Below are 12,826 nucleotides of genomic sequence, written 5' to 3'. Positions count from 1 at the left end.
TTAAATTAATTTAATAAGGAATAGCAGACTTTTTGAATTCAACTTAGTTATTTCTGTATCTTATTTTACTTTCTGATAATCATTTCATGCCTATGCTAATACCAGTGTTTTATTAATGTTACATCTCACAGTCTTTCTAGGCGGGTTTTGACCTGACTAGAGTTCCATTCTGATCCCCTGCTACATTCCACCAGAATTAACTCAGCACCAGCTAATTCCTGTTCCATATCATCTTCTATTATTCCATTTATAACTTCAGCCTTCTGACCAATTTCACAGAGTCAGAGTAGGGCATGCTCCCTGCTGTAATCTTTTTATATTTCGCTATTCCTGTCCAGGGAGACAGTTTAGTTATGCCCTACTGTGTCCTTCCCAAGGGTACCACATAACCATTTGATAGCAGTTACTAGATGGACATGCTCCTCCTTGGTATTCCATATAATCATTGTCTTTGCTGATGTAATTTACAAATATATTTGTGTTGGATTTTTTTTTAAAAAAAACAAAAACAAAACCAAACCAAAATTAAGAGCCCTATTGTGATGCAACAGTAAAAAAGTGAGCTTTTCAACATAAAATACAAGTTATCTCCATCTTTTTTAAAAGCCTAAAATATTTGTATTTACCACAATGTTGCATTTTTCAGTTTTATATTGTATGCCACAGTTGTATACATACAGAAATGGTGTGTATATGTAATTAATAAAATACTTTTTCTTTAGGAATAAAATGTCAAAAAGGAGTGTTAATGTAACAGAAACATCATTGCAGTTCACAGACCTGGAAAATAACTATGATTATAGTGCTTACCTAACAGCAAGTACAAGATTTGGAGATGGCAACATAAAAAGTGATACTATAACATTCAGAACTTCTGAAGGAGGTAAGCTTATATATGGTGTGAATCTTTAATTTCATTCAGCCTTACATTTCCATCAGCCTTATTTAGGTTAATAAAGGTACTGAAGTAAAAGTAGCATTTGACTGCTCATGAAGAGACAGTCTACCTGTCTATTTGTGTGTCTCTCTGTCTTTGTGAGTACAAGTATCTATGGCTCTATAAAATTATGATGGGTATTCCTGTTAATTCACTGAGAAAAACTTTGCATTTCCCTTCAAGACAGGTAAGATTAAAATAATTTAATTTTAAATTTTGAAATAAATTAAATTAATTTTATAATATATTTTAATAGCTCTTTGCTTTATCTTGCTGCAACACAACTTCTGATGGGGAAAAATACTCTTTACAGTCTCTCTCACAAGTCTGAAATGGTCTTAATTTGAAAATGAAATCTTTAAGTGTACACTGATTTCTTTATTCTATCTTAACGATTTTACTTCCAACATGGTAGATGACTTTTATAAATAATCGTACCATATACTGTGCTTCAAAAATCATTCTGTTTAATTATTGTATCTGGTTTTCCCATCAGTTATATTACTACAATCTGTTCCAAAATGAATAATATGCAGGCATATTTCAGAATCATCCTGTGTAGATGAACTGACTTCCCAACACACAATCACTGGCACGATTAGTGTCTACCCAAACCATCCCTCAAAAGACACTCTAATTCCCAGTCTTTGCTGTTGAAGCTGTTATGGAAACATGAACCAACATTTTAGGGCAGGATTTTTAGGAAGTGATCCTAGAGTTCTTTCTTCATTTACTATTTTAGTATTTTATACAAACTAGAACAGCAGAAAGCAAGAGAGATAAGATAACTTACAGTGTTCAGTACTCTACTGCCTGTTGTGTATTTTCTTGGATGGTGAGAAATATGGATTTAAATTCTGTTAAGCTGACTTAAGGATCTGAATTTGAGTCTCCTACATCACTGTGCTACTGAGAAGGACCATATGCTGCTATTCTTTACAGGAAAGGAGGAGAGGCTAATTGAAGACTTAGAATCCTTCCTTCACGTTTAAAATGCTGAGGAAAATGCAAAAACCAGAAATTATCACACTGTCCAAGCTTAAGTATCTGGTTTACCTACATGAGTTGGGAGCCTGAATTCTGTTTATAATCAGCAAAGAGAGAATAAGGCTTTTAATTTAGGTTTTCTCAAAAGAAATCCCTTTTTTTTCCTATTAACTATATATGGAGCATAGAAGCCTAACTCAGTCAACTTTGATGTCTGCAAATTAGACTTTCCATGTGCCCAAACCATTAAGTATGGGACAAATTCCATAAAAAAAGAGTATCTGTTTACATGTGCAGCTAAGTACAAATGTGTCTCAAAAAAATAGGGGTTTAAACATTTATTTGTATCTAGTATTTTATTTCATCACTTCCAGAAGCAGTTTTTATACCATAATCAGAAATACATTTAACTTGACATATAATGTTGTCAAATCTATAGTGGATGTTTCTTGGGTGCTAAAATGTGGAAAACCTATACTTAAACTTAACATTTTTCCAGCACCGAGTGATCCACCAAGAGATGTTGTGTATAGAAACCTTACTTCCACATCAATAGTGCTATTCTGGTCTCCTCCTCAAAAGCCTAATGGAAATATACTGTACTACTCAGTTTATTTCAAAAATAATTCAGGAATATTCATACAGGTAAGCTTATTTTTATATTTTTCTTTTGTAGAATTCACCAAAGTGTTCTTATAATTCATTAAAGGTTAAATCAATTTTATAGTTATCAATATATTGCTTTTTCATATTTCCTTTATCACAAGGCAGTTTTTTAACTTATAAATACAGAAGCACATCTTGAAATCGTATGTATTGCATTGTGCATCTCATTGGCCATTCATATAATTAAGCATTAAAGCGAATAATTTTGTGTAATATTCCATATTGCAAAGTTTATATGTACATCTATATAAACACACATAGATGTAATACATATATATACACAGCATATGTAGATAAATAAACACCAGACCCGTTACATTTATTGCACATCCTTAAGACTATTTATTTTAGTCTAATCTATCAATTTGAATAAATTTCTGTAACAGTTCTGTTTTTACTTTTGTAACGCATGTTTATACAGTAATGAAAATAAGAAAATAATATCAAAGTAGTGAATACATTATTATTTCATATTTCTGTTACTCTCTAAAGGAAGTTACTGTTTAGTATATTGAAACAAAGATATTGCGATTCCCAAGTTAAAGCATAAAAGGCAAATAAGATGTTATTTATATTTTTTGGTGATCCACGTATTTCCATGCAGGTTTTTTTTGTTGCTACTTTGATCCTTAATTGTGCGCCACATGTATTAGTTGCATGTATAATTTTTCTGTTCTCCTTTCTAAGAATATATTATGATACAGAAATATAAAAAGAAGAAATAAGCTTCATTTACAGGTTTTTGGTTACAAGCTTTACACATGTGGAAGAAAAGAAAGAAATATAAATTAATGAATAAGTTTATGCAGTAGAGGTAATTTTTCAAGCATTACTTTATACTCAAGATATGTCTAGTGTGAGGTATGCATGTGTTTGAGGATAACTAGAAAAAAAAAAATCACAAATTTTGCAAATACCTGTGACTGAATAATTGGCGACATACTTCAGTACATACACTTCTCTGACTTCTGTGAAGCTGTGTGGTTGCCAGGCTCTGTCTGCATAGTCTCAGATGCAAGCAGGACTGTGCCATGAATTCACATTCTGACGAGATTAAAGTCAGGGCTATAGTTCAGAGCTTCAGTCTCTGCTTGCACACGCTGCTATACCAACAGCATTTTTCTTAGCCTAACAAATCCCTGGAGAAACCTTTACACCAGTGCATTACCTGAACTAGCCCATCCTATGAAGAGTGTCTACATTTACCTAATGCCTGGACAACTCAAGCCAGTTTAAAGGAGGACTATGGACTTGGGCTATTCCTGCCTTTAGGAAGGTGGAACTCTGAGGTGAATGAGTACGGGGAAAACTGGTACACCAAGAGCTATAATCCCTCTGGATGTGCCCAGGACTCTGGAAATGAAGGAGCAAGATAGGGAAGATGGAGCACAGTAGCATTGGCCCAGCAAGGTGAGGGTCCAGTTTCATTATTGTGTGATGAAGTTGGGCTAGAACAGGATGGTGGCATGTGTGGAAATGATTGCTGTTTTGGCATATTATGTGGTGGATGGCAGAAACGTGCTGACAGTAGCTCCACTTTTAGGTGTGAAAACTACCATTTTCACCCTTTCAGCTTTAATTTTTAACCCATCCTTCTGCAGAAAGCTATGAGAAGATAGGATTCAGCTGCTGTTGCATCTGTCTTACTGGCCATGGGAGATCACTATTAATCTCTCAAATCGCGATCCACTCCTGATGTGTCTGCTTCGCTTAACTCCCTATGCCCTTCACATGCCTCTCTGTTCACTATTTGGCATGGCAACTGCACTCCTGTTCCGGCCCTTGGCATCCCTGGAGGTGCAAGACGTATTTCAAACAGGAGAAAAAACCAACTCTCCCCAGCTCCTTTCTGTTAGATATTTTATATTACTCTTTTAACAACAGAGAAATGTGTGTGTGAAAACCAGCCTGGTATGTATATATATTATGTATATATAATATATGCAAACAGTTGTAAGCTGTATGAGTGTATGCACACATACAGATAACAACTATCTGTAACTTAGAAGTATAACCACGTAGTTGCAGGGTCTGTTGGTAAGTTTTGCATTGCACACATTTAGAAAGAAATAATCCTTGGTTGGAATATTCTGCAGCTATGTCGCCATTCTGCTTATGTTTATCCAAACTGTGTTTTCAGTTTGGGAAATGCTAAGGGAGAACTAAAAAAATATATCATCTTTTCACATTTCTAGGGACCCCACCTGCTCAGACAAGGTGCTGTAGGCAGCCATTCTCTGCCAGTCTTTCATCTGCTTCTTTGTTAGGACATAATAGCAGAGGTCCAAGTCTGAAAGCATATCTTCTAGATGCCTGAAAAGCAACCTGACTGAAGAATCTCAAGCTAATTAACATCATCTAATGCTGTCATAGTCTGAAATAGATATAAAGTTCATACTAAAACTAGTACTATTCTGTTGTCTTGAGTTGTCACTTCTCACATGTTCTCAAACTCCTCAGGCATATTAAAACTTAGGGAATATAGAGCGCTGCTTATGAATAGCAGTGTTAAAACCAGGAAATCAGTAGCTGCAGAGTAAAGCATTTTGTTTTGCGGGAAAAAAGCAAAAGACTTGAGAAAGGATGCAGTTTACTCCTTGACAGGATGCAGAAACTTGCAGGAAAAATAGTTTTCCTTTAAAAAGAAAAAAAAAAAGTTACATACCTTCATAGGGCAGAAGAATAATGTATAGTTCCTTTGCTTTACAGGCCTACATGAAAAATCACACTGCGGCTGTCCAGTCAGAAGGCCTGGGATGCCCAGACCTAGGATTCAGATCCGGAACAGCAGAAGGAAAAATTTAGTGATGGAGATTAGATTTGAGAATTTGGGTAGATGAGTGGGCTGTTTCTATGGGGATGTTGACAGGTTGTAAAAGTGTCAAAGAGGGAGGAATGACTGGTAGCCAAACAGAAGAAACCATCTCTTGCACTAGGCTAGGTTCAAGTTCAGCTTTATCTTTTGTCTTCTGCTGCCGTAGGTCTAAGGAAAATGCTACTTATTGGTTTATGTTCACTACTCTGTGCCAGTGCAGTGAAGATATGGCACTTACTCTGACAAAGAGTACTTCTTACCCAGATGACATGGCGCTGTACCTCTTCTTCACATCACTTCTCTGGGACACTGCTGGATTCCTACAGTTTGAGCTTTCACTATTTGCAATAGCAGCTTTGCAATTTTTACTCTGTGGTTTCCTTACAGGGTGCTTGAAGCAATCATACTCGCCAGTCTTATCGAGGAAAGAAGTCAAAGAATCTATGGAACTAATTGTCTCATTGCTAAATACTGATCTATAAGAGATATCATTGACTTGAATAAACTCTTTTATTCAATCTCTCCATATTTGTGTTTTGATTAGCAAGAAAGTGGGAAAGGTGCTAATTACAAATATAAATTTATGCTTGGAGAAAGTTCTTCAGTGGAGGAACTTCAGTACAGATGACAACTGTCCTGCTCTGCCAGACCAGACAGAGGAACCAGGAGCTAAGTAGAGAAAAAAAAGCCCACCGCCTTTCTGGAGTCTGAACACCAGACTCCAAACCATCTAACCCCTGTACTTCAAGCCAACCTAGACAAACATGACTGGGTACAGTTCAGAGTGAAATTTGGCTTGGTCTGCCCTCGGGATGCAGACAAGGAAGGGATGCAAGCAATGTGCTATATTAACTTAGCAATTAAGCAATTTCTTTCACCAGTATGACCAAAATAGGGATAAAAGGAGAACTTCCCTGAAATACACTGCAAATTTTTTAAAAGATGGCCTCAGAACGGTACAGCACAAAAAAAAGGGAAATATCTTCACTTAGGTTGGTACTGAAACAGTGTGCATTACAGTCTTTGAGGGACGGCTTGCTTTAGCCCTCAGTGTCACCACTCTCACCTGGTTGCCAGAGTCAAGTATGTGATACTCTAACTCAAGACAACAGTGCAAGACAATGAAGCTAAAGAGGGAAACAGAGCAGAGGAAAAAGGTTAACAGTGAAGAACAGCAGCACTGTGTTGTCTGTATACAACTAATTACAGCTTTATGCCACTGGAAATTTCTGTTGCTTCCTGAGGTGAAGAAGATACTACTTTCTGCTGCCACGTTCATGGCCTGCGTGTATTGCTTACACTTAGTTGCTTTTAATAATCTGATACTTTGCTATGTCAAAACTTCTTTCATGTATGGATGAAGAAGGGGACAGAAGGAAGAATTTCTTCAGCTGTAGCCAAAGATCCTAAGCTGTTTGCTTTCATCTGCAGCCACAGTTAATTGTAAAACTTCCTATAGTGTTCTATCCCCAGGGTAGAATTAGTGCAAGTTTCATCTTTTCTCAGTTTGTACCCACACAGTTCTTCCTGCACACCCTTACTCTTAACTACGACTTCATTCTTTTCTAATATTTTGTCATATCAGAAGTTTGAGGAAGTCCTCGGTCCTTGGGCTCCTCATAGTAAGGGGACTACCTCTTAAAACAATTTTGTTGAAGCACCAAAAAGCCTGCTGTTATAGTGTTCAAGTTATTGGTTCACTGAGTCCTTAGCTGCCAGACAGCTGACCAAATTGTAAAGGTATGCTTTTTAAACTAAGCGTTGGATTTTCAGCTGTTCATACCAATAAACTCCCATTAAATCCAGGATCAAAACTTGATGTAATACCTTTGACATTTTTACCTTGAAAACTCAGAGAATTATTTAAGGTCCTTTTTTTGATATCATTATTAATTGCTAACTTAATAATTGCAAGATATTATAATAATAACAACAGGAGGGTATTACAGTGATGCTTCTGCATCAGAAGGTGTTTTCTGTCATACTGTGCTTGAGCATCAGAAGTTAGAATTAGAATTCAGTCCTCTGTTTCCTGTATCTTACACTACCCAAGTGTAAAACAAAGCTCTTCCCAGCCTTTTTCCATTAGTTATGTGAAGATAGTGTGAGCTTCCGTCTGTGTTTAGAGGAAAGTCATATATTAATGTGGTATTCTTAGTATTTTTACTGATGCAGCTTCTGCTCTGCATTCAAAACAAATGGTTACATTTTCATTGCCAAACAAAATACTTATTTATGTTACATGAGCACTAGTGACTGTAGGCAAAACTAGGTGTTCGGATATTGGTATAAAAATCTCAGGGAAATGAATGAGAGTGTCACCTATTGTTTTCTGCTGTAATAAAATAATTTTGCCTGTACGCAAGAAATTGATGATTATGTTAGATATTTAAATTGATACATATTGGTGACAGATATCAAGATGGCATACTGAACTATCAATTTGCACGGCACTGACTTAACTTTGATAGAGCATATAACACTGATTTCGTCAGTAGGAACTTTCCTCAAGAGAAATATAAGCCATTTTTTAGTATGCTGTGTTTGTTTCTGGTATTTCTGAATTTAAATATGCAAACGTTACAGTCCCTCCCGTTTTAGTAAGTCTGCTGTCTCAGCCTTTCTTTTTTAGGAAATAATTTAATTTAAAGCCAGCTTTGATTTTAAGGAGATGGAGGGTGCGAATAAGATGTAACACCAAAAATAGTGGGCAAGCCAAATAACTGGAACGTGTACTAGACAATTCACCAGGGGGTTGGGCAAAATGCAGCTCACCATGAAAATCCTGCTGCGTAGAAAAATTAGGAGGACTTCTTTGGTCCTGAGAAGTGCTTCCCATACCATCTGCTCTAAGAGGCCATGTTGCTGCTGGAAAGGCATGATACTACTGACTCTTCGAATCAGGAGCAAAGCTTTGGTCGATTCCAAATGGAAACAGCCTCCTCAGAGGGGCTGATCTAGAGCACTAACCTCTTGCAACAGTCAGTTTTCGTGGAATTTTTTGTATAGTTCAAAAGAAAGTGGAACTTGGTTCTGGTGCAGTCTTTTTGTTAGCAAGTAACTGCAAAAGGAAAAGAAATTCTGTCCATTCGTTCAGTTTAACATAATCCACTGGGTATAGATGTTTGCATTAGAACTAATGGCTTGTTTCTAATGGGAAGGACACCTAAAAAAAAAGGAACAGTTTATCAAGTGTTGCAGTGAGATCTCTACCTCTGGAAGTTTTAAATTCAAAATCAGACAATTTTCTGTAAGATCTACTTTCCTAAAAATTGAATAAAGTGAGGGAAGTCCTTTGATTTGCTTCATGCAGATCAGGCAAGGCAATCGCATGTATGTTTGTGTAATCTATGAGCAATTAGCAGCTTTTTTTTGTTATTTTCTTGATGCAATATGGATGAACACGTTGCAATGTTCCAGATTTAATGTATTTTAGAAAAAGATGGGTTGGCATTCAACAACTACAAACAACAGGAGGAGTCAATTAGGTACTCTATAGTACTTACAGAGAGTAACAATAGACATCTTACAGTAAATTACTTGAGTGTTTCAGTAAAAATCAGGACTCATTAGGAGTCAAAGTTAAGGTTTATGTCTTCTGAACACTGTGATGAATCATAACATATGGTGATGGCTGAATGGGAAACTAGAAAGACAAATCAATGAATAATTAACATTTTCAATGACAACGCTTTTTTTTTTTTTCTTTAGAATTTCACAAGTTATGGAAACAACAGTGATGTCGATATGCCCCAGTCTGCAATTCTGGAGGACTTGGCAAAATACAGCCATTATACTCTATGGTTAACTGCAAGCACAGCTTTTGGAGATGGAAACAAAACCAGTGAAATAATAGACGTGTATACAGATCAGGATGGTAAGTTAATACCTTTTTTAATGTTCAGCGTCTATCAGTACTTCCATTTATTAAATATCCTCTAACTTTAAAATTATTTTACTCTTATGATGGCAAAGTTAAAAAAGTCCAGTAAGTACTGTTTTCACCACTACAGTATTTTTCTTTGCAAAGAAGACATTTTGATCTGAGTCTTTGTTTTATAATACTAAGAACGTAGTTCACAAGCTGTTTCTTTGGATGTGAGCAATAAAAATATTGTCTTAAACCATCATTAAGAGTCTTTTACTAATCAAATTAAAAATGGATGATTGTTCATATAGGCCTTCAAAATATTTTGCTTTTGATAGGGAAACATAAACGATTTAAAAAACTTGTACAAAATATTACAAATGAGATTTAAAAAATTAATCTTACTTTGGGCATTTATTTCTGTTTTAATTTTGGATTCTTTATTGCTGTAATCCATGCATTTATTTTTTGCTTATTATCTCTCACAGTCCCAGATGGTTCTGTTGAAAATCTGGTCTATCACAACATTTCCTCGTCTTCTGTAAATGTAAGCTGGCTTCCACCATCGCAGCCAAATGGCTTAGTCTTCTTTCATGTTTCTCTAAGTTTATTGCAACTGGGAAGCAATGAGATATTATCTTTCCTTACTTACAACACAAGCATCATTTTTGATGATCTGGAGAAATATACTGATTACATTCTGAAAATCACACCAGCCACTGATAAAGGATCTTCTGAACTGCATGCTCTAAGTCTGCATATAAGAACTGATGAAGATGGTAAGATAAGTATATTTTATTAATTCCTAAGGAAATGTAGAAAAAACCCCACCAAATAGCTTTCTAAAAGAAACAAATATCATTGTGTTTATTTTTCTCATGTTACTTAAAGCTTTTTTGTTATGCAATGACACAAACAACTGCTACACATTTCTGTGTTGAGACCATGAAATAGAATTTTCCACTCAGAGCACAACTTTAACTGATAGTTAAAAGACATTTTTTCATTGTAACTCATATTTTTCTGAGGTTATCTTTGTTTTTCTCTTTTTTATTTCTTCCTGTAGTCCCAGAATCAGCACCTATAATCAAAACGTTTTCCAATCTTTCAACTACCTCAGTTATGCTTTCATGGGACCCTCCTGTTAAGCCAAGTGGTATTATAATAAGTTATGATTTAAATTTATTTGGGCCAGAGAGGAATAACTCATTCTCTACCACCAATAATTTTATCATCTTGGAAGACCTTCTACCATTCACGTTATACAGCATTTATGCAGCTGCAAGAACAATAAAAGGACCTGGTCCATCTGCCGTGCTTCAGTTCTACACAGATGAGTCAGGTGAGCAAAGTAAATTGTAACCAACTTTGAAATTTTGGCCCTATCCATCTTAGATCTGAACATCAGATCTGAGAGAGTTGAGATGAAGGATTAACTTTCCCTCAGTCTGTGTGTGAAGAGCTTTCAGAAGAAGGAAACACTACAAGGGAAGTCTTTTCTGAGTTCTCCTCCCACCACAGTGTGCAAGAGGAGGTCACATTCTGCATAGGAGTACAAAAATAACTCCAAGGAGAAATGTCTTTCGCCTTTGGAATGTGTTACTGTTTGCCAAGTGTCAGGGGTTTTGAAGAAAGCAACAATATCTTTCTCTTCATCCCCCCACGTAACTGAATAATAATAAAACATGGAAATATTTCTGACACATTCTCATGTTTCCTTTACATGGACCTCCTCTCACCTGCATGGTAAATGATGCATCTTGTAAATATATATTGATTTGCACTCAATATATGATGAAGGAAGCAAAGTATATCACATTCCAGTAATACATGTAATATGATGTTTGTTAAATGCCTTAGTTCTGACAATGGGGATGTTAAGTGATCAATACATAGTTCTCTAAGAAGATCCCTTGCTGACTAAACATGTATTCGAAATCAATGGAATTTTTCATACCAAAAAGAAACAAAAAAATTAAAATAGCAATGAAGTACTGTTTTGTTGAGTTCAGATAAAAATGGTAACAGACGTATATATATATTCTCTTGCTTCGTGTTTGGTTTTGCCTGGATTATTTGTAACTTGAAACTCAAAAGCATTTCTCTTTTGCAGTGCCATTAGCTCCACCCCAGAATTTGACCATTACCAACTACACTGCAGATTCTGTGTGGCTAAAATGGGATCCAAGTCCTCAGCCAAATGGTGTTATTATGAGATATAATTTTAAGATTTATCAAAACAACACTGAAAAAATATTGTATCAGGTATGTTTGCAATTAACAGTGTTTCTTTATTTTTTGGCAAATACATACTTTTTTCATGCTTTAGGAGCAAAATATATGATAAATATTTTAAATGTCTGTTATGCTCCTAGAATTGTGGAGCACCTCTAAATTCTTATTTGTTAAGACAGTTTACTTACCCTCCCACCATACCTGTAATTCAATTTTTAAAATCAGATAGAAACAAATTGATAGATTTTAATTTGCTTTGAGCTTCTAATATTTCACGAATGGTAAGCTTTATTAATCTTTAGTTCATATTTCAATGTAAGTTTAATGATAGAAAATCACGATGTTACTTGTTTTATGGCTACCTTTGTTTAGCTATTTAGTGTCTGTGGATTTTCAAGATTCAAAAAGAAAGACATACTTTCCTAGTCACCTTGAAAAATGCTTAAAAACAGTTTAGAGGTTTGCATTTTTTTATTTTTGCAGAGTAAGAATAACTGAATAAATTTTAACTGAAATAGTTGCTATAAAATTATATACAAAAATTGATCAAGGCATTTATATCTGCTTAAGCCTGTTTGCTTGAATGGAATCAAGAAATGTACCACGAACTGTAGGGGCAGCAAGCTGAGGCCAGGATTGCGTCTCAGGCTTAGAAACTATATACTGAGTTCTGTTCACCTAAGACACTTGTAAAAGCTACAGGGAAAACGCATTGCTGCAGAAGCTGTAAGTTTAAGATGTGTAGTGTACAGTGCGCACAGGACTGTGAGGAGCTCCGTTACTCCAGCTCCCTCAACCATACAGTCCTTATTGCGGAGACTTAGCATACAAGGAAAGTGCTTGTGCTGTTCTTAAGCGTATACGTGGAGGAAATCAGCCCTGCTGTGCTACCCCTTATGCAGTCTGCTGGTACTCCCCATTGTGGAATGAAATGCTGTCGTCACCTCAGTTTCTTCCATAATCCTTGGAGGAAGGGGAGCACAATATACATATGGAAGAGGAACAGTGGTTTCTACAGCCAGCTGCCTTTGGAAACACATTCTTTGGGTGCTCATGAAGGTCACCGAAGATTATTCCCCACTGTCCATCTGAGGCAGACTCCAACTGAACTAGAATACAGAAACTGGGTGGAGCATTTGAATGCGTCTGCCATGCCCTACATTTCTTCATTTTTGGTAATGTTATACGGGCAAGAAATTAGATTTAGGTTGTGGCAGCAAGACAGGAAGACCAGTTTATATAGAAATATTGTAGTTAGACGCCATAACTTGGATCCCACAAAATGTCTACCAGGTTTTCTTGCTGAAATTCAGCTCTT

General features: G+C 36.0%; 1 protein-coding gene across 1 annotated transcript in view; it reads left to right on the top strand.

Annotated features, from left to right (window-relative positions):
• The window catches only part of PTPRQ (protein tyrosine phosphatase, receptor type, Q), a 108,986-nt gene that overhangs the window by 34,177 nt on the left and 61,983 nt on the right, over positions 1-12,826 (top strand). The window contains exons 18-23 of the mRNA XM_009882671.1: positions 723-883; positions 2,424-2,569; positions 9,117-9,282; positions 9,762-10,052; positions 10,340-10,615; positions 11,387-11,538. Coding sequence (XP_009880973.1) covers positions 723-883; positions 2,424-2,569; positions 9,117-9,282; positions 9,762-10,052; positions 10,340-10,615; positions 11,387-11,538 — 1,192 coding nt within the window. The remainder of the gene's footprint in view (positions 1-722; positions 884-2,423; positions 2,570-9,116; positions 9,283-9,761; positions 10,053-10,339; positions 10,616-11,386; positions 11,539-12,826) is intronic.

This window comes from Charadrius vociferus, unplaced genomic scaffold (assembly GCF_000708025.1).
Source record: "Charadrius vociferus isolate BGI_N301 unplaced genomic scaffold, ASM70802v2 scaffold72, whole genome shotgun sequence".
Lineage (NCBI taxonomy): Eukaryota > Metazoa > Chordata > Aves > Charadriiformes > Charadriidae > Charadrius > Charadrius vociferus.
This window is presented reverse-complemented; position numbering and strand designations above follow the sequence as displayed.